This window comes from Artibeus jamaicensis, unplaced genomic scaffold, assembly GCF_021234435.1.
Source record: "Artibeus jamaicensis isolate MK-2021 breed Jamaican fruit bat unplaced genomic scaffold, CSHL_Jam_final contig_373, whole genome shotgun sequence".
Classification (NCBI taxonomy): domain Eukaryota; kingdom Metazoa; phylum Chordata; class Mammalia; order Chiroptera; family Phyllostomidae; genus Artibeus; species Artibeus jamaicensis.
In genome coordinates this window covers 5,600,304-5,627,636 of record NW_026521807.1, presented here as the reverse complement: position 1 = coordinate 5,627,636, position 27,333 = coordinate 5,600,304, and the positions used below count along the sequence as shown (strand labels likewise).

At 36.3% G+C, this 27,333-nt stretch overlaps 1 protein-coding gene across 3 annotated transcripts in view; it reads right to left on the bottom strand.

Annotated features, from left to right (window-relative positions):
* ATG10 (autophagy related 10) overlaps positions 1 to 27,333 on the bottom strand; it is a 221,037-nt gene that overhangs the window by 177,990 nt on the left and 15,714 nt on the right. The window contains exon 2 of one of the 3 annotated variants that reach the window (XM_037142960.2): positions 9,398 to 9,489. The exons of the other annotated variants lie outside the window; for them this stretch is intronic. Coding sequence (XP_036998855.2) covers positions 9,398 to 9,489 — 92 coding nt within the window. The remainder of the gene's footprint in view (positions 1 to 9,397; positions 9,490 to 27,333) is intronic. 3 annotated transcript variants of the gene reach the window in all.

Genomic DNA, 27,333 nt, shown 5'->3' with positions numbered 1-27,333 from the left:
AGACTGACTTTGGGCTACACATCCTAGCCCTAGTGCCTTGTCTGAGCAGGCCCGGCCCAGCCCTGGCCCGCGTGGGCAGAGAGGGCATTCCGAGGAGCCGGCTGCTCCACTACTCCAAACCTTATGCAAGCACAGCTAAGATTCTTTATATACAGAGATGCTAACAGGTAGAATGTTTAACACAATGTGGTTGTACAACTGCGTGGCTTCTGACATTGACTAAACTCTGCTTGAAGAAACAACAGGCGTTTGTAGGAGACCAATGCTACTGTGTGCTGTAGGCAGACTCAATTTAACTCTTTTATGCTTAACCCCAAGTCTTTCTTTCATCACCTCTTTCTTCCTTTCTTTCTTTGTCTTCAGGACAAATCCTTCACCAGCTCCTCCCCAGACCTTCCCAAGGTGGAGCTCACTACTCCATATATGGCTCTCTGCCTCTAATTACTATTTACTGTATTTGCATGTGTTTTGTTCTCATTATAATGTCATTAGTATTCGAGGGAGCCCAGTTGCCAGGGCAACAGGAGTGGTGAATGCAAGGCATAGCCTTTAATGAAAACTTAACCCTACTTCATTTATTTCCCACTGCGTTTTTTGGCTCACTTCACTTGCATGGTCATAAGAATGGAAATATCCTGCAGTTACCTCTTCTTACATGGTGCTGCTCCAAGGTCTTGAGAACCTACGTGTGTTCCCCTGAACACTCAAAACACTTTGTATTTTTCATACTAACCTTCATCATTTCCTTTGATAACAACAAATTCTCCTTCTGACCAACACTACTCACTCAGCACAGTCCTATGAATGTCTAAAATAGTCTATTTTTCTCTAGATTAAATATTCTCAGCTTTTTCAAATTTGATACGATTTATGTAGTCCTTACTAATCTAATTGCCTGCCCCTGAAAACATTCAAAATGATTTGGCTGAGATCAAACTCACTGCTCCTACACCATCATGACAATCTGATAACCTTCTCAAAGGAATTAAGAGATCAGTTTGACAGGACTTCTTTTTAGCCAACCTACAAAGATATGCTTATCAAAGTTGGGTACAATAATAATGATGATCTATCAGGTGATCCAATTAAGATTTAATTAAAAAAACCCTCAGTAACAACAGTCAAAAATAAGATCATATTCAGCATGAATAAAAATAAAACCCTAAAATTAGGCTTAAAAATCCAAGCATACCAGTACTGGAGTTCTTGCTTAACAGTAATACACACGTTTAACCCACAAGAGCACCAGATGCCTTCAAGTTCAATAGGAGCCAAAGTGTGACAGGTTGCCAAATAGGGATTTCTTAGAACTCAGTTTGTAACTGTTGTACTTGCAGGATAAGGTAAGAAGAACAAGGTACTACAGAACTGTTTAAGAAAACAACTAATGACCACAAAAATCTGTTATGTTCTGGTACAGCTGTCACTTACAAGATGAGGAAAGGCAGAATCAGTGGGGCAACAACTAAAGTAAGGATACTAAAGAGTTAGAAGCCAAGAGGAAATAAGTGCTCATTTCTGATGTAGTGGGCGTAGAGAAGACGGGTAAGAATGCTACTGGACAATGAAATCAGCTACAATGATGAGAGTGTTCTTTGCAGTGTCCAAAACAAGTGGTCTGTAGCCGCTTGAAATAGGGCTAGTGCAATTAGGGAGAAATTTTTTTATTTTATTTAATTTTACTTAATTTAAATTTCAATTTGAATAAGCCATATGTGGCTAGTGGCCACCATACTCTAAAAGCACAGTTATCTAAATGGTTTGCTGCTACAGAGTAAAAGGTTCTTAAAACATTTTAAGATCAGACTATATTCTTTAGCTTCCCCCCAAAACAGCAACTGAAGTGAGGCCCAGCGACATCCAAGTCACAGTCCAGGAGTAGGCCCTACTGTGTGTAGCCTTTTTGGAGGCCACACCCTGCAGAGGAGAAGGCCCTGGGACCAGGGGTGGGAGTTGAGAAGGAGATGGGTGGTTGGTATTATTAGGGATTTGAAAAGCAGTATGGCATAGTTAGGTGTACAGACTGCCTAAATTCATATTTCAGCTCTGCCATAAATAATAAGTCTACCTTAGGTACCTCGTCTGTAAAGTAGGGATAATAATAACAATTACCAACCAGTGTGAACATAAACTCAGACTGGTTGGTAAAACATACAAAACACTTAGTATAGAACCAGTGTGACAATTACCAACCAGTGTGAACATAAACTCAGACTGGTTGGTAAAACATACAAAACACTTAGGATAGAACCTGACACTAACTAATTGTTAACGAGTGTTTTTTTTTCCCCCAAAAATAGGTTTCTCCTCCATGAGTAAACTTACTTTGATCAATCCCCATGAGTGAGTGAGAGAAGACTATGATAGTCTACTTTTCCTCCCAGGACTTTATTCCTCTACATAACATTTACATGACACCTGAACAGCTATTTGGCTTAAATTTCTTAGTGAATTTGGAGCCTGTCACAGCTAACATTCTTGCCTCAGCTTTCCAAATTGTCAATCCACTGTTTCTTAATTCTTTTCACATCACACCACACATAATAATGCATAGTTGAACAGCATAATGGAGTAAAGTGGAGGGGATTTGGTGGTATTTCCATGTAACTTTCAAAAAAAATCTTAAGTACATTTTCTTAGTATTATATAATCTTTTCAATTAATCCTCATTCCTACCCCCAGGCCAAGACTAATGTTTCTGTTTATATACAGAAGAATATTTATTACTTTTATCCAAATGATAGAAACTCCTTTCTCATCACTAATCGGAATATGGATAATTTAAATTTGTATCTCAAAAGTCCCATCATTTAGTAAATCAAATAGATATTACTTTAGTACTTTCATTGACAAATATCATGTGAAAATTTCTTTTGAGAGCACAAATAAATTGTGAATACAACCGAAATCATGCATCTCAAAATACAATGCAGCTTTTCTTAAGTATTCACATCGTTGCTCTACTTGTCTTAATAATAATTCTTTGCTACTCAAATGGTGACATAGACTAAATACCTCAAGTGAATATTTTTTAACCCCACATTTCCAAGTTCCAATTTTTGCCTCGAATCCATATATTTTATCAGTGTACGTGAATACATTATCATGAGGTCCTGGTAATTTTCTATTAGGTTCATTCATTCAGCTCATTATGCCATGTTTTCAAGCCAACCACTACCTTTTACCAAATCTTCAAGGCAAGAACTGTTTACCAAAAAAGGTTCTAATTCTCTTTCTAGATCATAAAATTTTGACAGACCTCTATGGCCCTTCAGGGTGAAAGAGTATGAAGTTGTATTCTAACCCCAATTCTACACCCAAAGCTGAAAAACAGATGTGAGAGAAACAGCCTTGGTTATATTAGATTCTCCATTTAGACACATTAGACTATGTATAACTCACATATAAGCAAAGTTTTACCCAACAGAATTCCTCTGTGAATAAAACAGCATATTCCCTGAATCTCAGTGTTTCCGTGACTCCTGACATGCAGCCGTTACATGCCCTTGTCACTGCAGCCACTCCATCAGCACGCAAATCCAAGCATGAACCTCTTTGCTTCGAAGTTTGAAGGCACCACCTTCAATATTTCACCCCAGTCACTTTTTTTGATACTTCTCTACAGTGAACTGATATTCTCCCCAGCATTTCTTTTTAGGAATTCTAACTGCGCTGTAATTTGGCAGTTTCTGATGTGAGTAGATTCATCAATCTGAAATAAATTCCTGTTTGATACAATAACAAAACAATCTGGATTGTTATTATATCAATATACTTACTAGGATTATTTGGGAGTGCCATCTTTTTTCCATCTCTTTTGCTTTACTGGTCTCAGTTCCTAGATTGGCTGGTAAAATGAAGGCTTCTGTCCTTATGTGAGGCAGTTTGGCTTCAGTTTTTAATGCTGTGACCTTGTAACTGTCTATTTAACTTAATCTAAATAAACTAAAAAAGCTCATTGTTGGAACCAATCTCAAAAATAGCTTTTTTTTTTCCTGTTGCTTTTGCAAAACTTTGAAAATGCTCCAGTCCTTTCCTGCACAGGAGGAGCTTTTGTGGGGAAGTGCCAGTGTACTTTGCTCAGTACCTTGTCTTCATCTGATAACTCTTCCTGCCAGTAAGGCTATTTTAGGCTAAGAGAAAAACAGTTACTGAGGACATACTTCCAAGTTTGAAGTGATTCTCATTTCATTACCTAACTAGTCACGTCAATTTTTTGTTATACTGTAAAAATATCAGTGTTAGTGTGTAAAACTGATGGCTTTCCAGCTTTAACAAAAAGTTACCCATTAAGATAAAAAATGGAGTATGATAACTATAAAGTTTAAATTTAAAAAAAATAGAAATAACTAGTGGAGCCTGTAAGATTTAAAAATACATAAAATCTGCCCCAGCTGGTGTGTCTCAGTGGATTGAGCACCAACCTGAGAACCAAAGGGTCACCAGTTCACTTCCCAGTCTGGGCATATCTCTGGATTGCGGGCCAGGTCCCCAGTAGCAGGCATGTGAGAGGCAATTACACATCGATGTTTTTCTCCCTCTCTTTTTCCCTCCCTTCCCCACTCCCTAAAAAATAAATTAATTAAATATTTTTTTAAAACTACATAAAATCTATTTACAGAAATGGGAAATCTTCTGTGGTCACTGAAATATTTTAAAAATAAATTTCATGAAAATTAAAATAATTATTGATTTTCATGTTTATTCAAAAAAGTAAAACTTTGAAATAGCCACAAAATATATATAATGTATAAACTAGTATATGATTAAAATATTTTGACAAATTTATTTTCTGAAGCTAGAAAGCCTTTTAATGAGTCAACTTCATTAATTATTTTCAATTATTACTTGATGTCTGAAATATATATTTTTTAATTTTCAAAAACAAATAACTATAGAATTCTATTAATCATATGACTTTGGCTAATTGTTGATACGAAAGCAAAAACTAAGTACATAAATCAAGAAGTAACAAAAATCAATTTTTGTTTCACAAAACTTAATACCAGAAAATGGTAATGAAAGTAATAAAAATAATCACACATAAGTTCTAAGTCAGGAAAATGATAAAATGATGATAATAAAAATAGCAAACAAAATTGAAATTAAAATACAAATATTTTACATGCATTAAAAAACAAAAGTTTCAAAGCTAAAAGCAACGCAAATATCCATCAACACATGGATAAATAAAAAATGCACACACACACACACACACATACTAGAATATTATTTACCCTTAAAAAGGAAATTATGACCCACACTACAACATGGATAAACCTTGAAGACATTATGCTGAGTGAAATATGCCAGTTAGAAAAAGATAAATATTATATGATTCTACTTACATGAGATACCTAGAGTAGTCAAGTTCATAGAAACAAAAAGTGAATTGGTGGTTGCCTGGGGCTTGGGATAAGGGAGTGAAGAAGTTGTTTCATGGTTAAAGAGTTTCAGCTTACTAAGATAATATTCTAGAGAAATATGGTAGTGATGTTTGCATAATAATGTGAATATACTTAATACTACTGAACTGTACTGCTGAACTGAACCACTTAAAAATTAACTAATATGGTAAACTTTCTCATGTGCTTTTCATCATTATTTTAACTTTAATTCAAATGGTTAAATGGTACATTTTATGTTATTTATATTTTTACACAATTTTAAAATTTAAAAGGAAACTTACTGATGACAAGATAACACAAGTGTGTAATCAGACATGCTGGGATAGTTCAAGGTCCAAAGTCAAGTGTAGATGCTAAGTGATATGGCTACTACAGAGAACTTCCTGGCCACAGGTGCCACACCTAACACTTTTTGGACCAAAATAAATAGTAAATTTAAGGAGTTTACATAGGGAGCAATTAAAATATTGCTAACATAGCATGTCCATTACTACACATTCCTCAATGGCTGTTCAGAACGCTGGTAATGAAGCATGACCATTAGGGTCTTGAACTCACCTATAGGCTGTGCATGGCACAGCAAAGTGACATGGCATAGCAATCAGGAAGCTCTGATACAGTATTCAACTTCCAGCTTTCTCCCTGATAAGTTTCTTTCTCTCTCTCAAGATTAGAATGTTCTTGGACAATCTCATCCTAGCTCAACACAGGCTTGGGACCTCTGCTTCTTGAATGTTACCCACAATGTCTCTCCCTTTCACCACACTCTACCCTCATGAGCAGAACCTGTAGCATGGCTACAAAAAAGCTAATGCATCATAAGTGGCCATAACAGGAGCAGTATCCTGAACAAGGTGAATATATGACCTTCTAACTCCATTTCTTCTAACTTCTACCTCTATTTCTATGACTCATGAACTGTTTTAGGGCTCAAGGTTATATAATACATCTCAACTTCATATTCTGATTGCTGGTCTAAGTATCAGCAATGAATAAAATGCATACCAAAGAGGCATGCCTTGCAGTAGTTTTCAGTAGCACTAAGACACCTAGGTACAACTGAGCAGTGAATGGAACTTGTCATCCCTGCACTCTCCTTTCTACCTCTGCTTTATTGACAGGGCCCATATATAATGTCCCGTTGTGGTTCAAGTTCCTAAAATAACCCTTCCAAATTGCCACAGTGTACATAACTTAGCTCTCTCTTTTCCTCCCTTTCCTCCACCTAAAACCTGCACTAATTTTTAAAAATCTCAATTTGGCAATGGCCCACCTCCACTTGGCTACAAATTTTGGTCATACTTTCTGGTTTTCTTATGAGTATGTCAACTCCCACTTGGTGGTCACTTGAGCATATGGGACCGCCTTTAATGGGAAACACAGAATATCTCCACTTCAGGCTCTACGATCCAAATCCTTAGTTCATTATATGTAATGATCTTTTCTCTCTATTCAAATTTTAATATCTAATGTTATATATTGGGGCAAAGGGACATAAATCAACATTTGAAAATCTCATCCTAGACCAAATGCTTTTCCAACCATCTGTGGTGAAAGAGCAGGATTTTTATTTCCAATCTGTTATACACATACTTTTGTGGAAAAAAAAACACTAAAAATGAATTACTAGAAAAAATGAAATAAAAAATTCAAAGCATATAAAACACTAGTCCCCAACTTAAAAAAGCTAAGAAAACTTTTTTTTTTGGAGCAGTTTTAGGTTCACGGTGAAGTTGAAAGGAAGGTACAGAGATTTCCCATATACCACCTTCCTTCCAATATGCACAGACTTCTTCCCGTATCAGTATCAATTTTTTTAATTACTCTGACAGATGTAAAATTACTAACAAGTTTCTTAGCATTCGTTTCCAATTTCTGTACTTATTTCCTTGCACTGGTTCCAATCTAGGACCAGACCACACTTTGAGTAGTACTGCCTCTCTCATTTCAACACAAATATCCATCTCCACCCTGTCACTGGAGTCAGACCTCTCCATAAAGAAGCAGGAAGACAGAGAATGGCATATGCTCTGGTTAGTGAAAAAGTCACTTGGAGTATATACACATCTGCCATCTATAGATTTCTAAGTCTGATCCTTTTTCATAAGCTATTCACCAATCTAATACAGGTTTATGAGAGTAACAGGATCCAGGAGTCTCATATATGCCCTTCACTTTGAAACCTCTCATTTTTTTTGTAAGGTAGTTAAAACCCCTATTCTGGTTCTTGATTATTTACATAATAAAGGTCCATTTAAATGCACACAAACTACACCCTCCTAAAGCCAGCAGGAGGTGAACACGAAGATCTGAGAACAAACTTCTCTGTATGTGTGCAAAGCACGTCTTTCTTGTGCAATCGCTTTACAAATAAGAAATAAACACTAGGTTTATAAGACTTGGAAGAAAAGGTTTATGGCTTTGACTGTTTTTCATTACTGGAAAATTTACATGCTGAAAAGTAGCAAAAACCAGTGCAAAAGAATAAACAGTGTGTGCACTTCAAGGGCTTGTTTCTTTCAAGAATCAGGAGTAAAATTGGGTTTTATTAGCTGTTTCATTAAGTTTTGCTTTGAAGAAAAACAAACAGTGAAAACATATGTGCAACATCTGATGAAAAAGGATTTTATTCTAAACAGTCTTTGTACAAAACTCATTAATGTAACATTAAATGTGAAGACTTGTCTAGCAATTTAAGGATAATTTTACTCAGTTTATTTATAATTTCTGACACAGTTTGTTTAACATATTCTAATCTTTAAATCACCATGTATACTAAACTAATACATTAAATCTGTCTTTTCAATGGCATTTTGCAATAAATATCTATAGCAGCTGTTAAAGGCAATTAGTATATGAAGTTTGTATCAAATTTAACACCTAATATAGTAAGATAATACAGCTGGATATTGACAACTTGGAAAACTAATAAAAACGGCTCAGTTCTTCTTAATGAAACGCCTAAATGTAAATGTTTTCTTTACACTACAAGTATACATTTTTAGAAAAGTCTAAATATGTGCACTATTATAACCCCATATCTGAAATATAAGCATAGAACATACTACGCAAAGTATTAAATAAAGGTAAAGGTTTTTTTTGCTTAGAGCAAACTGAGACATGCTGGATATTCATCATACACCCACTGGAAGAATTTACTCAACTGCAATTTTTCCATTTCAAGGCTAGATGTTGATAAGAAGCAACTAAAGTTTATTAGTGGGGAAGAAATACATATGTTCCAGTTCCGTTGTGTTGACTACATAATAGTGTGAGTCTCTGGAATGAAGCAGATTAAATTTCAGCTTCTAAGTGGATGAATTCAGAATTAAACTACAGGTTAGGATTTAAGATGATAGTTTTTAGAAGCAGACACACCTTGATTTCAGTCTTGACCCTGCCTCTTACATAAAGACTATAACTTTGAACAAGTTGCTTTATTTCTCTAAGCTTATATGCCTCATCTGAAGTAGAAGTGAAAACAGCAAACTCATAGGGTTACTGTGTAGACTAGATTAAATGAAATATTATATGTAAATAACAGCACAGTGATAGTACTTTCATTTGGTCTTGCCTTTTTGAAAAAGTTATTACTTATTTTAATCACAGTAATATAGCACACAGCTTAAAAAGCCAAATAGCCCTAAAACAGATATATATACCAAAAATCAGCAGTCCCTTTCTTACCCCTTTCCATACTCTGGCCGGCCTGTTGATTCTGGGGTCTCTACTCCTCAGTGTATAAAGAGGAAATGACTTTATTTTCTCCAATACCTGCACTTAACTCTCCTATGTGGAATCTCCTTTCCCACCCAGTAAATGTGGCAGACTGATTGCACTAACGACCCCAATTTTTCACACTTCTCTGTATCTTTACCCTTTGGTAGTATCTTCCCACACTGACTCTGAGCTTGTCCCCCCCAAAAAAACTCAAGTAGAGGTCTAAAAAAGTGCTTGAATGTTTCTACTTCCTTCTCTTGGACCCTTACCACCACGAGAAGAAGCTCAGTCCAGCCAGCTCCCCCAGCATTCTTGAGGTGACTGCAGGTGCACAAGCAAGTACCACAGACGTCAACTGAACCTGTCACAGATCAGCAGAATGGGTCCAGCCAATTTGTTGGCTTCTGAGAAATAATAAATGGTTGTTTCAAACCATGAAGGTTTGTAATGGTTTATTACGCAGCAATACCGAACCGCACCTTAAACAGCAATTTGATTCCAGGCTATAACTTTCAGATGCTGCCAGTTATTATAACTTTATCGTTCAGAAAATTAAGACTCATTATTATTTTTGTTATTTTGAAGACTTCAGACTCAAAATCAACTTGAAATTCTTTTCTCCCCTAAGTCAACCCACGGGTTCTGAAGTTTGAATGGAGAAATGAAGCATAGTCCTGCTCAGAGAAACCTCCTATCCCTCACTACTTCTCCCAGGAGCCACGGCTTGAGAATTCAAAGTAGGAAGGAGTGTCATCCCCTTGCTTAACAGGATGTAGCTACAGTCTTCTCGTCTGCTGCTGCTTATCTGGCTGACACTGATTAGGCATCAATGTCCCTGCATCTGGCAGGCATGCAGCTGTTAGCTCCCTCATGGGGTGATCTCATGGGTTCTTCAGAGGATCCTGCAAGTGAGACCACCCCCTGGAATACTTCCCTGGTCTACACAGTCACCATCCACCCTCTACCACTACTGAGGTCCCATTACCTCTTGGCTGACAGCTCTCCTTGAACAGGACAGTGGAAAAATATGTCAAGCCTGGCTACTCTCAGAAGTGATCATATTATACAGATTAAATGGTGTCCTCTTCCCCACAGTATCACTCTCAATTTTGTCTAGCCCTGCTCCAGCAGAAAAGGGCAGGTCAGCAAGTCTATGGCTAAGCAAATGTCCGATTAGGCAATGAAATGACCTACCTGCTTACTTGAAAGCACCCCATACTCTTTACAATTGGTTCTTTGGAGAAAGAAGGGGGGCTTTTGGAGGGGAGAGAATCATTTACCATGACTAACTCTGCATTTCTCTGTTGAATTTTCTTTTCATTTTGGGGTGGGATGGAGGATCCCAGTTCTTCGAGAATGGTTCCTCAGAACAGTCTCTCTGCAGACAGGTTTCTGGCCCTAGTGGCTACTAGATTATTCATAGCAATCCAAATATAGAAAATTGGTTCCTTAGAGTCTTTGTCTCCAGCTTGGGGCTTTAGCTGAAATTCTGGAACAAGATAAAAAGGTCCCACTCAACACCCTGTTACATGGTTATTTTAAAATCTAAAGTATGCATTAAATTCTACTATACTGCATATCATTATAGAAAAATTCCATTTTTACAGAAACACCAGTTTTATTTAAAAGACTGCCCTGAAGAGGTTATTTGAATGATACTTATTAACCTTTCATGTAAATTTATGTTGTTTTCAAAAATCCTACCTCATTAATTAAGGGATAGAAAATGAATATTGGTTTTGTTTGTATTTTCTCATATTTTTCAAATAAAACTTTTTGTCCAATAAAATTCTCCAGATAAGTTATGAATTTTTTCTAAAGAATCACATAGTCAATTATTCATGTAACAAATATTTATGTACCTACTTTATACCCACTGATATTCTTGGGCATATCAACAAACAAAACAAAAATACCTGCCTTCATAGACTGAGCAGGAAAAAAGAGACATTAAGAAATAAACACAATAAGTAAATTACAGAGAATCTTAAAGATGACTAATAGAATGAGGAAAATAAAAAGTAGAGTGGGATTAGGGGAATCAGAAGTACCAGGAATAAGACTAATACATAGAGGGACCAGGTTGTTTGAACTACTGCATAGGGTGGTCAGGAAGACCGCAATAAGAAGATGACATAAGGGCAAACACACGAAGGATGTGGAAGGAAGAAGAGTTAGTCATATCTAGAACAAGACTGTTCTAGACAGCAGAGAGGCCAGCTAATTCAGACTTCTCCCCTACCTCCAGCAGGAGTGTTTATCTGGTATGCTTAAGGAATAGTAAGGAAGTCAGTGTGCCCAGTCAGTTATGAATGAAAGGAAGGAAAATTGAAAGTGAAGTAAGGGCTGATGGTGGTTTGCATCAGGGTGGTAGCAAGGAAAATGATGAGAAATGGTCTGATTCTGGATATTATAATGTGGAGGAAACAGGACATCTGAAAAGACTGGGTAAAGGGAAGTAAGGGAAATAGAGAAGTTAAGGACAACAACTGGAAAAATGGAGTTGCAGTCTATTGAGAGGAGAAGGTTAATTTGTATAAAGTTGGGTGAGAAACTTTGGGAGGAGGAAGATTAGTTTAATTTTGGATTTGTTGACTTAAGGATCTAAGTGGGGACATCAAAGTAGAAATGTCAAGTGAGAACTTGACCTTATGAATGTGGAATTCAAGAGAGAAGTCTGGGCAGGGGATATACAATTGGGAGTAATTGGCGTTTGATGGAATTTAAATGGATTACATCCATGGCCCTGAGAACAGCTATAGAAGAGAATAAGACATAGGAGATCTGGGCATGAATATTACGAGTTTATGAAAAGAAATAAAGCAAAGGAGACTAAAAAGGAATGAAGAAGAGAAAAACAGGAGGTAAACCAAGAGAAGGAAGACACCAAGTGAAAGAAGTATATCAACTAGGAAAAAAATGGTTAATCCCATAAAATGCTACTGAAAGATCAAAGAAGTTCCTAATGAACTTGGTAGCAATGAACTTAGAGGTTACTGATGGTATTACATAATAATATTGTACCCGGTGGCTCAATCCACTAAAAAGAAATTTTCCTATTTAATGAAAATTCTTCTAAAACAAATAGGATTTTAAGTACTACTCAATGACCCACTTATTTCAAACAATATATTATACAATGAAATGAAATATAATAAAATGTGTTTACATAAATAAAAAACCTGGGAAAACTCCTTGAAGTTTATATGATTTTAATTCAATTAAGCTAGCACATATAAAGGGTTTACTATGCTAAATGCCAAGATATAGAAACAAGAACATAGGAGCAAAAATCCCTGCAGTCGAGGAGCTTTCAGACCACTATGGGAAATCAGGCCAGTACACAGATAATCACCACATAGAACTGTGCAGTCAAGTTTTCGGACACACAGAGGATGAGCATTTTGGCCAAACTTGGAGTCAGGGTTGCCTATCTGAAAGATGTGATGCTTAAATTTAATCTTGAAAAATTATGTAGTGATTATGGACAAAAGACTTAACCATACAAATCGCCAAAGAAGGTTCCAACTAACTAATAAATATACTAAAAGTTGTACAAATGAACTAGTTTTCAGGAAAATGCAAATTAAAATCATCAAGTGGCCTCAATAGGGAGGACTATAAATGTTCCTCTCCAAAAAAACCACCATTTCAGGGATCTGGAAATCTACCAAAGACAAATAACATATTAAGAAACACTTATTCATGAAACGCTGTTGAAATCAGGGTAAGAACAGTGGTAGTCTGTGGCTCTCCTGTCTGGGGCTGCTGCCATTGCACCTTGGTGGTCAGGGAGGGTACTCTCCCTGGACCACAGGCTGGGACAGCTTCTTGGCCAGAGAGGCTCAATTGATCTGAAGCCCAAGGGGAAAATATGCTGTCCAGCAGCATCACCAGTAGCAGTTTGAGGAAGCCATCTCTGTTGGGCCAAGCAACGGGGCAGCAACAAAACCAGAAAGGTAGTAGGGAGATCCTGGAAGCGAGGAATCCACAGAGGTTTGAACTGCGCAAACAACCCTGGCTGCCTTCCACTCACAATGCTTAGGGGAAACAACGCTGTCCTCATGTCCCGGGCTGATGGTGCAGCTAAACGCAGGCACAGAGGACATGGCAGAGAGAAGGCAGGGCAGGCTAAAAGAAACCTGCCTGAACTTTTAACATAAATAATGGAATTGAAAGTAAAATATGGAATTAATGTTAAATACAGTTACATTATTGTATCCATTCGATATTGTCTTTGGCAGTATTTATACACTGAGTTGTTGGAAGTAAATTATTTCAAAGGCAAAAATATTAAATATTTTCTTAAATTTTTTATCTCTATATACACAACATGCTAGATAGATTCTTTGCTATCTGACGATTTAGTGACAATTTTAAGATTTACTTACAGCATAGACATTTCTCACAAGTTTCTTAGGCATAATGTTGCTTTACATGAGTAACAAGTAAATCATCTGTTGGTTGGAAATACTTAATTTTTCCTAAACTTTTATTCTTTTTCCTTTAACTTATGTAAAAAAAATTACATATCCCTGAATTAATCATCCTTTTTATGGAGGCTGTGAGCATGTTACTGCTATTAGTTTTTGTGTAATACTGCATTTGTTTAAACCATCTACTGTGAGTTAATGAAATATCATTTCTTGGGCCAAATGCCACTGGATAAAAATTAAATATATTGCATTCATATAGTATCTTGATTAGACTAAAGTAGTTTTTTTTTTTAGTTTATCCTCAGAGATTAGAAGAAAAATGTACTTCGAGTAACATGCTATGTTTTTGTAATAAACACTGAACCATATTCAGTTACATTAAATTTTTCATTCATAATTTAGTGCATGTTATGATATGATTTGTCACTTAAGCATATGCAAACTTAAGCAATCAGTACAGAAAAACAGGTGTGTTACTTGTGAATTAAATATTTTTAATGTCATTTTTAAAGATTATCAAGAGTATCAGAAAAAGGAGAGCTATAATACTTTATAAATTTATAAATTAAAATTTAAATAACGATAGCAACTGTGTACTTTTAATAATTAAAAGTACATGCCTGCCTAACCATGAAATTTGGGTTCACTGGACAGGCTGGTAGGCTATATTTCAAAAAGCCTTGTAGGAAGTTGTCTTTCTACTGGTGAGAGTATCAAGCCCAAGATTTGACCCTCGGGTTTGGATAGATTGGAATGGAACTGTCTCTCAAAGAAAGATCCACATCAAGCAATGTCAAAGGATATATCTATATAAATATCTAGATATCTATATAGAATCTAATTATCCAATTATGAATTTATAACTGTAAATACAATTTTCTTTTTTTCACTTATTTATTTTATACATATATTTTTTATTAATGTTTGAATACACTCATCTCCATTTTCCCACCACCACTTTCCCCTGCCCTACCCACCTCCACCTCCCACTCTCAATCCTACCCCCCTTTGGCTTTGTCCATGGGTCCTTATTATACATGTCTATTTACAAACCTTTTCCTTCTTTCCCACATTATTTCCCTCCCCACTCCCCTCTGGTTCCTGTCAGTTTGTTCTTAATTTCAATGTCTCTGGTTATATTTGGTTTGTTGTTTGTTTTGTTAATTAGGTTCCACTTATAGGTGAGATAATATGGTATTTGTCTTTCACCACCTGGCTTATTTCACTTAGCATAATGCTCTCCAGTTTCATCCATGCTGTCACAAAGGGTTGGAGCTCCTTCTTTCTTTCTGCTGCATAGCATTCCATTCTGTAAATGTGCCAGTTTATTGATCCACTCATGTACTAATGAGCAACTAGGCTGCTTCCAATACTTGGCTATTATAAATTGTGCTGCTATGAACATTGGGGTGATAGGTCCTTTTGGGTTAGTGTTTTATGATTCTTAGGGAATAATCCCAGCAGTAGAATTGCTGGGTCAAAAGGTAGTTCCATTTTTAGTTTCTTGAGGAAATTCCATACCGTTTTCCATAGTGGCTGCATCAGTCTGCATTCCCACCACCAGTGCACTAGGGTTCCCTTTTCTCCACAACCTCTCCAACACTTGTTGCTTGTTGATTTGTTTATGATGGCCATTCTGACCAGTGTGAAGTTGTATCTCATTGTGGTTTTAATTTGCATCTCTCTGCTGGCTAGTAATGCTGAGCATCCTTTCATATGTCTCTGGACCCTCTCTGTATGTCATCCTTAAAGAATTCAGGTCCTCTACCCATTTTTTAATTGGACTACTTGTCTTCCTGGTGTGGAGTCATGTGAGTTCTTTATGTATTTTGGAGATCAAACCCTTGTCCGAGATATCATTGGCAAATATATTTTCCCATACACTTGGTTCCCATTTCATTTCACTAATGTTTTCTTTAGCTGTCCAGAAGCTTTCTGTTTTGATGAAGTCCCATTTGTTTATTCTTTCCTTTATGTCCCTTGCTCTAAAGGGCCATATCAGTGAAAATATTGCTGCATGGAATATCTGAAATTTTCCTGCCTATTTTTTCCTCCAGGACTTTTATGGTATCATGACTTACATTTAAGACTTTTATCCATCTCGAGTTTATTTTTGTGTATGGTGTAAGTTGGTGGTCAAATTGCATATTTTTGCATCTGGCTGTCCAGTTCTCCCAACACCATTTGTTGAAGAGACTATTTTTATTCCATTTTATGCTTCTGCCCCCTTGTCGAATATTAATTGACCATAGAGACTTGGGTTTATTCCTGGGCTCTCTATTATGTTCCATTGATCTATGTGTCTGTTCTTATGCCAGTACCAAACTGTTTTGATTATCGTGGTCTTGTAATATAGTTTGATGTCAGGTATGGTAATCCCACCTACTTTGTTCTTCTTTCTCAAAATTGCTGCAGCTCAAAATAATTTGGGATCATTTATAGTTCCATATAATTTTTTGAAATGTTTGTTCTATAGAACAAATATGTCTGTGAAATATGTCATTGGTATTTTCATAAGGATTGCATTGAATCTATACATTGCTTTGGGTAGTTTGGACATTTTGATTATGCTAATTATTTCAATTCATGAACATGGTATATGCTTCCATTTATTTGTGTCTTCCTTAATTTCTTTCTTCAATGTTGTAGAGTTTCTTGAGTACAGGTCTTTTGCCTCTTTGGTTAGGTTTATTTCTAGGTACTTCATTTTTCTTGTTGCTATAGCAAATGGGATTTTTTTGTGTGTGATTTCTGTCTTTGATATTTTATTTTTGGTGTACAAACATGCCTTTGATTTCTGAACATTGACTTTCTATCCTGCTGTTTTGCCAAATTCATTTATTAGGTTGAGTAGTTTTTGGTGGATTTTGTAGGGTTTTCTATGTACACTATCATGTCATCTGCAAACAATGACAGTTTTACTTCCTCCTTTCCAATTTGCATGCCTTTTATTTCTTCTTCTTGTCTGATTGCTGTGGCTAGGACTTCCAGTACTATGTTGAATAGAAGAGGTGAAAGTGGACATCCTTGTCTTGTTCCTGATCATAGTGGGAAAGCTTCTAGGTTTTGCCCATTGAGTATATGTAAATACAATTCTCAAATGAACTAGAATGTGGCCATCATCATGATTATTCATTTTTGTTTTGTAGATGGGCAAATCGCAACAGTGTGAGCACAGAATGAGTACAAAGTCTCCTGAGTAGTTGGATGAATGAAATATTTAATGGCACAATCTAATAGTGGCATCATACATCTTGCTCTGCAGTAGAGGTAGTCTTACCATTGAGGCAAAGTTGTTTAAAATTTGTAGGGTAAGAATCTTTCTCTTCACATAGTGTAACGGACACTGCCAATGTCTCTTTCACTCTTTTTTTTTTTTTTTTTTTTTTTTTAAGTTTTAATGACTGACCTAGTCTCTCTTTTGGTTGCCATTGGGTTAGAATCAAATCTGTAGCTTGGGAAGGCACTGTTTCCTCTCAGGTGATTTGCCTATCTGTTCTGATCAATTATTTCTAAGTTCAATCCTTGAACTTAGAAAATGCTTATTTCCAAAGCCTAAAAGATGGCTTCCAACTACAGACATTATTATAATCATGCATGTTTGTAAAACTAGAAAAAAATCATTTAAAAAAAATCACACAAACCTAATACAAATGTGGTCATTTTGTAGGCTTTCATGTAGGCTTTTATTTTTAGGTACTCTTAATTAGAAAAACAAGTGTTGCTATATTTCCCAATTATGACTTTAATGGTTGTTCTTTTAAATTTATAAATTTGGAGGGAAATTACCTATCTACAACATTATCTTTCCTTTTAGCAATACCACAGCTGTTTATTTTAAAACTTGATTTTGTAGGTATATTTTCTAACTGATTACTTTTTAAAAATAATTCTTTGGTGCTTTCCATGTCACCTTACATAATGAAAATATGGTTTCTTTTTCAATATTTATGGCTTCATTGCCCTGGCCAGTTGGCTCAGTTGGTTGAAGCATCATCTCATAAATCAAAAGATCGCAGGTTCAATTCCCAGTCAGGGCACATGCCTGGGTTGCAGGTTGGGTCCCTGGTTGGGGCACATGACAAGAGGCAACTGATCAATGTTTCTCTCTCACACCCATGTTTCTCTCCCTTTCTCTCCCTCCTTCCTCTCAATCTAATGTCAATCAGCACATCCATGGGTGAAGATTAAAAAAAAAATGCATGGCTTCATTTTGGTCATATTTCATTAGTTATAATTTCCAGAACAAATTGTGTGCTATAGCAGCAATCAAATATTTTCATGTTTTACAGCATCTTTTTAAGCTCACAACACTCTTATAAATATATATGGCAGTCTTGTCTTCATCTGTATCAAGATAATTAGAATAAATGAATAAACACAGGCGCCAAGATAACAATTGACTTGGCTAAGTTTGAGCTAGGACTGAGCACTAACCAGTATAGTCCCATATGGGACCAGTATAGTCCCATATTTCCCTATACTCCTTATCTTTTCCTAAACAATAGATTGTACACAAAGTCTAATTATATAAGCAGTCTCATAGATTAGAGTTCTGTTCACCTCGAACTCCACATGGTCAAAACTAAGCTCATCATCTTTCAACCTCCCAATGATTTAATTCTTTGTTTTAGTAGAGGGTTCCAACATCCTTCTAGCTCAGGTCATAAACCTGGAGGCTTTTACTCCTGTCTCCTCAATATGCAGACCTAATGGATTATTATATCAGTTTATTTCACCTTCAATAATCTCTCAGACTGGCATACCTCTGCATCCTCTAACCTCTTTTCCCACTGCCACAGTCTTGGTTCCAGACATTATTTCTGCTTTCTGTCTCTAATCTAGGCGTCTACCAACCTGCCTTCCACCTTACCAAAGTGATCTTATAAAATGCAATTCCAATCCATTACTCCCTGGTTAAATCCTTTAGTGCATCTCCATTATTTCAGAATATAGTTCAGGTTCCTTAACTAAGCATACACAGCTCATGACTAAAAAAGAAGTATGCTTTTGAGTATGGTTTGTTTCTCTCAACATTACATTTATGCATAATTTTGTGGTCAATGATTGGTCAAACTTATGCTCAAACATCCTGAGCCAGTAACATTTCCACCCCTCTTAAAGGATCTGTGTGTTGGTACATGGATATGGATATGTGTGTGTGTGTGTATCCACACACACATATACACACACGCATATATGTGCAGATATGTATATGTATAAAACTCAATCCTCTTTAATAATATTGTGTTTCAGAAATAAATGAAATCTCTTAACAGAATGAAGCTATGTAATTCAAGATGTTGTCATCTAACAGAAATTCATTCCCAATTTTCTGTATAGCTCCCTACTTCATAAAATCCTAATTCAAAACTAGTAAAAATAATGGATGAATTTTGAAGGCATTATGCTGAGTGAAATAAGTCAGTCACTAAAAGATGAATTCTGTATGAGTCCACTTATACGAGACTCCTAGAGCAGTCGAATTCATAGCGATGGAAAATAGAATGGGGGCTGCCAGGAGCTGCAGGGAGGGCGATGAGGAGTTATTGTTGAATGGTGCAAAGTTTCAATTCTGCAAGATAAAAAATGTTGAGGAACTTGGTGTCACAACAGTGTGAATATACTACTCACCTCCACTAAACTGTAACACTTAAAAATGGTTAAGATGGTAAATTTTATGTTACTTATAGTTTACCACAATTTTTAAAATAAATTAAAAATTATGGAAATGATATATTATACTTCTAGGGTCCTTTCTTTTTTTTAAGATTTTATTTATTTAGTTTTAGAGAGATGGGAAGGGAGAAAGAAAGAAAGGGAGAGAAACATCAGTATGTGAGAGATACATCAGTTAGTTGCCTCTGGCACACCATCCATTGGAGACCTGGCCCACAACCCAAGCAAGTGCCCTGACTGGGAATCGAACCAGAGACTGTATGGTTTGCAGGTCTGTGCTCAATCCACTTAACCACATGAGCAAGGGGTAAGGTCTTTTTTGAAATTTATTCATTAACTTTAATATATAGTGATAAATAAATTTAAAGTAACTTGAAGAATGCATAATTTTAAGACATATGGAGGGGAAAAAAAGCCAAGTTAATTAAATTGAGATATATTACATTACTTCATATTTGCCACAGGTTCTATAAAACACTGAGCTCCTGGTTGTGAGTTGATAATTGTGGGAGATAGGGGATAGGTACATGGAAATTTATTATATCAGTCTCTTTACTTTTGTATGCTTGAAATTTTTCATAATAAGACATTACAAAAAAAGATAGTTCCCCAAATAAACAGCATATGAAATTCAGCAAGGCAACAAGACTGATGGCAAGGGTAGGATGAATTTTCTACCAAGATGGTGTTAAAAGATGGAATAAAATAAAATATAGAAATACTTTAGAACCTAGTTTTAAAATATGAATTTGATATAATTAACATAATGGTGAAGCATTTTAAAAAATGTGAATTAAACAAAGAGAAAGACCACTGGAAGGAAGGCTTTAAAAAATCAGTTTGAACTTCTGGTCAAGGTCGCAGCATAGGTAAACATGGCTCGCCTCCTTGCACAACAACATCAAAATTACAACTAAATTATAGAACAATCATCACTCAGAAACATCAAGAAGCAAGTTGAATAGAAGGCTGACAACTACAGAATTAAAGAAACCACAACCATCCAGACTGGTAGCAGGGACAGAGATGTGGAACAGGCTGCTCCCACATACACGTGTGGTTGGTAAAAATTTGGGAGGGATATCTCAGGAGCAAAGAGTCTCAGACTCACATGAAGCTCCCCAGCCCAGGGTACCAGGAAGATAAGTCTCCACAACTTTTAGCTACAAAAGCCATTGAGTCAGTGGAAGAAATGACTGGAATCCCAAGCAGTTCTGCTTCAAAAACCCACAGAGGAACTTACTCAGACTCACTCCCCCTAAGGTTCCAGCACTGGGATAGCAGTTTAAATGGCACCAGTGGCATACAGGGAGAAACTGAAGTGTCTGGCATCAAGGTGAGAGCTGGGAGATAGCTTTCTCCCAGACAGAAAGGCAGGCAGAGCCACAGAGCTTGAAGGCAGCTGCCATATCTGAGATCCCATCACCTTGGCTAATACAGTATACTCTATCCTGGAAATCCCCTGATTCTGCCCCACCCAACTTATAGCTGTTAACAATAGATTTTCCATATGAATGGCTGGTCTTGACTCAAGCTTCACAACTTCCCAAATCTTTTCAAAGAAGCAACTGCTAACATCAGTGAATTGACAGCCCAGGTCCCACTTTCTAAGTAACCCCAGAAAGGGCACTAGCAGGAGCCAGCCTAGATTCACAGCTTTGTTTCACTTGGGAATCTCCAAGCCCAGCACAAGCAGCAATCACTTCAAATTGCTCTACTGCTCAGTCAGGGTAGCCCTGGGCAAAACATAGGTGGGGGTTGACCTTGGCCTGCACCACCCAGGAAACCCCAGGCCTGCATATCCACTAGATAGCTATAGACCATGTTGAAGCACTGCACAGCTTATTCTCCACAGAGGGTGGAGGTTGGTGGTGACAAGTGGTCACAGCTAATCCTTGCAACTGACTGGCCTAGGTAATTCCCTCCCACTGAACTGCCAACAGCAACCAAGGCCCAACTACAAGAAGAGGGTGAACTCAGCCCAAATGGAGGGCACACCTTGGGTACCCAGCTTGGGTACACACCCAGGAAGGCTGTGCCATTGAATCCTATAGAACGCCTTCTACATTAGGATATGCTCCAAGACAGGGAGTCATGGCAGCTCTACCTAATACATAGAAGCAAGTACACAGAGGCTGCCAAAATGAGGAGACAAAGAAATATGGCCCAAATGAAAGAACAGACCGAAACTCTAGAAAAGGAGCTCAACAAAATGGAGAGAACCAATCTTATCAGATGCAGAGTTCAAAGCACTGGTTATAAGGATGCTCAAGGAACTTAAGTAAGGATTTCAACAGTGTAAAAAAGATCCAGTCAGAAACAAACGATACACAAACTGAAATAAAGAACAATTTACTGGAATACAAAGTAGAATGAATAAAGCCAAGAATCAAATAAGTGATTTGGAATATAAGGAAGCAAAAACAACCAATCTGAACAAGGAGAAAAATGAATCCAAGAAAATAAGAATAGTGTAAGCAACCTCTGGGACAACTTCAAGTGTTCCAACATTGCCATCATAGGGGTGCCAGAAGGAGAAGACAAAGAGCAAGAAATTGGAAAACTATCTGAAAAAAATTGAAAGAAAACTTCAATAATTTGGTGGAGGAAAAAGACATACAAGCCCAGGAACCAGAGAGAGTCTCAAACAAGATGGACCCAAAGAGGACCACATCAAGATAATCCTAATTAAAATGCCAAAGGTTAAAGATAAAGAAAGAAGTTTAAAAGCAGCAGGAGAAAAGAAGTTAGTTACCTACAGAGAATTTCCCATAAGACTGTCAGCTGATTTCTCAAAAGAAGCTTTGCAGTCTAGAAGGGACTGGCAAGAAATATTCAAAATCATGAAAAGCAGAGACCTGCATCCAAGATTGTTCTACCCAGGGAAGCTATCATTTAGAATCAAAGGGCAGTTAAAAAGCTTCCCAGACAAGAAAAAACTAAAGGAGTTCATCATCACCAAACCATCATTATATGAAATGTTAAAGGGACTTATTTAAGAAAAATAAGAAAATCAAAACTATGAACAATAAAATAGAAAAAAAATACACATCTATCAACAATTGAATCTAAAAAACCAGCTAAGCAAACAAGAAGAAAGACAGAATCATAGATAAGGAGAGTACTTTGATGTTTGCCAGAGGGGAGGAGAGTATGGGGGAATGGGTGAAGAGGTGAGGGGATTAAGAAGTACAAAAGTAGGTACAGAATAGCTACGGGGATGTAAAGTACAATATAGGAAATGGAGTAGCCAGAGAACTTATACAAATGACCCATGGACATGAACAAAGGTGTGGGGATTGCCTGAGTGAGTGGGGGTGGTAAGTAGAGAGTGGCAAAGGGGGAAAATTGGGACAACTTTATAATCAATAAAATATAATTTCGAAAAATCAATTTGAATTTAAGAATAAGCAAAAATTTTTAATTGTATTCTATAAAAATTAGAAAGTAAGCTCTTTCAATCAGTAGTTCCTAGCTGCCAAGGAAGTAATTAAAATATTTCTGTGTTGCTATATAAGTTTCAAAATATAATCAAATCAGCTTAACTGAAAAGACAGGGATTAGTGGTGAGGGCTTTATTTCTCCTTTAACAATAACACGCAAAGTGATCTAGTATTAATTGCATAAAATCTAATCTCAGTGTTAGTATAATATTTTGTTTTGTGTTCTCTTCCTATTTCTGCTATATGAAAGTGAGGGAAGAGAGTTGAACACCTATTGGTCAAATCATATAAGTGTGGTCCTAAACTAATGTACCCACGGCTAGTAAGTAATCTCTCTCTTTCTCTCTCTCACACACACACACACAGAAAAAAAACTGGAGAGGGAAGATAGGGGGTGGAGGGATTGAGCAAATAGGAAAAAGGACTGATGGACATAGACAAGAATGTCATGATCACAAGAGGTAAAGGGGTATAAGGAAATAAGGGGCATAAGGGGTATAAGGAAATATAAGGGGTATAAGGAAATAGTAATGGAAAAAAATACAATAAAATCTAAAAATACATTTTTCAAAAAACAAATTTAGACAAGTTGAAGTTTTAAGCTTTATACAAATTCCCAAAAGGCATTTGAATCTAAGATAAGGTAAAGCTAAGAACATTTGTAATTATGAATAAAATTTAGAGTAGAGAGTAAATTGTGACAAGACAGAAGAATGGGGAGCATATTATATAACATAGATAAAAGTAGAGAAAATAATTCCAAAATCAGTGTATACACATTACCCATATTCGACACATACCGAGATTTTGTCACATTGCTTCCTCCATCCCTGGTTTGTTTTTTCTTTGCTATACTCCTTGGTATAATTTTATATTTTAGTTGGCAATCAAATATCCCAAGTTATCTGAAATAGTTCCTTTTACAGTTGATGTGTTTGAGTCAAGATCCAGATAAGTTTCACACATTACATTAGGTTATGTGTTTAAATTTTTTTTAATCTAGAGTAGTGCTATTCAAAGTGTGAGGTAAACTGGTATCGGTGTGAGAACTAGTTGTTACTAGTCCAAAAACTCCTTGTTACAGGTCAATAGATAAACTCAAAAAAAGAAAGTGAGGACTTAGAAACTTTCATAGCAAGTTGACACTGTAAAAATACTCAACATCATGGTCAGCGGACCCATCTCCCTGAACCACACTGATGACAGTCGTCACCCTTCTGGGGTGCCTTGCACAGAACCTGAGCTGCACACAAGTCTTGAGCCCTGGGACCACTTACTGGTTACTGTCCCAAAGAATACTGAAAAAACAAAAACAAAAAAACAAAAGCCTGGTCTTCAATCCTAGACAGTTAGAGATACAGTCCTCCACACTTCCTTATCATACCATTAACTTTAAAGGAAGTTGGGTCAGTTGTCCTTTAGATTTCTGGATTTTTCTATCTTCTTCCTGTGGTGTCAATTAATTTGGTCCTGCATCACTTGAGCTCCTTAATTGATTCTATTCAGGTTCAACTTTTGGGACAAGAATATTTCATAGATTATGCTCTGTGATTTATGTTATAAAATTTCAGAAAGTATATATATAATACCTGGATGTCCTCTTTTTAGTAATGCCAAGATTGATCATTAGGTTCAGGTGATGATAGCTCAGTCCTTCCTCTGTAAATGCCCCATCAACCCTTCATCTAACTGTTCATCCACTGATTACTATTGCCTAATTCATTTCATTAGGGACTGAATAGTGATTTTTTTTAATTCTGTCATCTTTTCCATGTTTACCAGACAAAATTCTAAAAGAAAACATTTTCCTTTATCAAATTAGGCTATGTGGTTATCATGAAATATAGCTCATAAAGGAAAGATAGGATAAACACATCTTTCTTTCTAACAATTTTCAGAGCAAGGAGTTGATATCCTAGATACTCCAATGATATTCAATGAATTAGGTTTGGAGACTGTTCTGCTCCACTCTTTCTCATGTTCTCTCTCTCTCCCTCTCCCTCTCTCTCTCTCTCATTATAAACTCATGGATTTTTAAAATATTTAATGTGTTTCAAACAACTGCATTCAGTGTTATTTGCCATCTTCTGTCCCCCCTTCTTATCTTAAAGAATAATATATTACAGACCAGTACAGTATATTTGGTGCTAAACAGACTTTCCTAGAGTTTTCTAAAAACATAACTACATTTTCATTTATAGCACTCTTCTGTAAATATTCCACTGAATATTTCAACCAACTAAAAATTATAACCATAATATGGCTTTACATGTGCCATAAAGTATGCCAAATTCTGAGTGCAAATCTCATTTAATTTACACAATAACCATATTAGGTTGGTAGTATTGTTACCCCTATTTTATAGTTGAAAAAAATGAGGTTTGGAGACATTAAGTAATTTTTCCAATATCCAGCTAGTAAATAGCAAAGCAGGAATTTGTTTTTGTTTTTTTTAATGATTGAAGTCTCTTTATTTTAATATTTAATGTCACCATTAATGATAATCCAATTGTGAGTAAAACAGCATTAAGTATGTTACTTCCAAATTAGCATATTTTCTGTCTGATTAACTATTAAGACTTTGTAAATGGTTACACTTCACACAGAAAAACAATCTAAAAGTAAAATGAACTTTTAAGAGCTGTATAAGAAATGAACTTTAAATGAGCTGTATAAGAAAATTACCCATAAACACGTTTTTTTCCTTAAAATGACCAGGCCTGAATGAGGTTCATAACAGAGGAGTCCAATTAGCAAATTTATTTGAGTTCCAGACACATTGTTCTTTTTATCTCGTATAATTACCCTCATCTTTCCAATCATTCTAATACAACCAATGATTGACAACCAGTTTGAATTTCAGATGTGAAGAATCCGCTTGCTTTTCCATATCCAAAGGAAGCCTAGGTAAGTGTTTTCACTGAAGGTTTAGGGCCCTCCAAAAGCTAAAGTTCTTATCTAAAGCATTATTGTGGGAAGACTCAGCTGCAGCTGAAGATTGGACAAGCCCTACATAAGTTCAAAAATATTAGGATGACACTGAACAAAGATAACCTAGTCCTAATTCTATCCAATTATATCATTTTACTTTGGAAATAGTACTAGAAATTACAAATCATATAAATAAAAATCTAAAGCCTCTCTAGATATAACATGGACAGTACATTAAGATAACAGATAAAACAATGAAAACATAACAGTATTTATTGAGAGAAAGTACAAAGCATCGCTTTGAGTATAGGTTCAGGAGCTGGGTTTGAATCTCAACTTCTTGAAGTACCAACTGAATAACTTTGGAGAAGCTGCTGACCTTCTTTGTGCCTCGGTTTTCTTATAAAATATCTAGTTTCTAGGTTGGTTGTGAGGATTCAATGAGTTACTACATACAAGGAGCCTAAAAACAAAGTGCTCTAACAGTCAAAAATAATAGCTGTTACTTTGGACATTATTAAGCCAAGCATCTATGCCCTAATTATATACATACAGAGAAAGGAAGCACAACGATATTTTGGCCAAACTCATTGGATATGGGGTCTTAATGAGAAACATTCATGTTTTAAAAATAAATTTGAGATAATTGTTGATTTATATACAGTGGTAAGAAATAACACAGAGATATTCTATACTGCATTCAGTTTCCTTCAACAACAACCTCTTGCATAACTGACATATGATAATATAACCAGGAAATTGGCAAAATACACAGTTTATTCATATTTCATCAGTTCCGTGTGCACTCAATTGTGTGTGTGTGTATTTAGTTTTTGTTAAGTTTATTCTCTAGCAAGAGCAACCAGATAAAAAATTAGGTCACTAATTCAATAATTTCAATAATATTGAAAAAAAGATAGTTGCACAAATTCATGTAGATCGCACACTTGAATATTACTTCCAAGGTTTTCAAAGTAAAAGTGTCTCTCCACTGGAAACTCAGCCCATCTGGATTTGATCTGGCTTCTTCTTTCCATTTCTCTTGACCACTCCTCACTCCCAGAGGCTTTCCTCTGAAGAACTGAGACATACAAATAAGGAGACTGAAAATAAAACTTTTCTTCAAGTTTCACACTAGACTATTGAGACAGAGGGTAGAAGGCTTAATTTTTGCATTGCAAGCATTGTAGAAAAGAGTGGCATCTTCTTTGATGATTTGTAAAAGGTAATGAGTTTGTGGTATTTTTTAAGAACGTGAATAAAGACAGTAGAAAAAGTAGCTTGGAAGCAAAACCATGAGCCATGTAGAAATGGTAGCCAAAGAGTTGCAAGCAGCCATTGATGTGCTCATTCCCCTAGAAAAGCTGAGGTGGGGCCTCTTCCCAGTTTCTCCCCCAGACTTGCTCCCCCTATTCCATAAGTCATCAGCTGGCCACATACGTCCCCCTTTATTATGCACCGCTGGCATATTGTCTTTGTTCCTCACCATGTTTAAAAAACATCTGTTACTTGCCAACATTTAAAATTTTAGATATTTATCTGCCAAAATCCTTTAGACTTTCCTTGAAAGATCTGGTAACCCTTGGGCCCATGTTTCCAACCTGGCAGCAGGCCTACCACAGTGGTCAGCACTGACCACAGGCTGCGGTGTCTCTGGCAGCTCTGCCCATTCACACAACCAGACCTAGTCTCCACAGAGCTGTGAGTCTGCAGGCC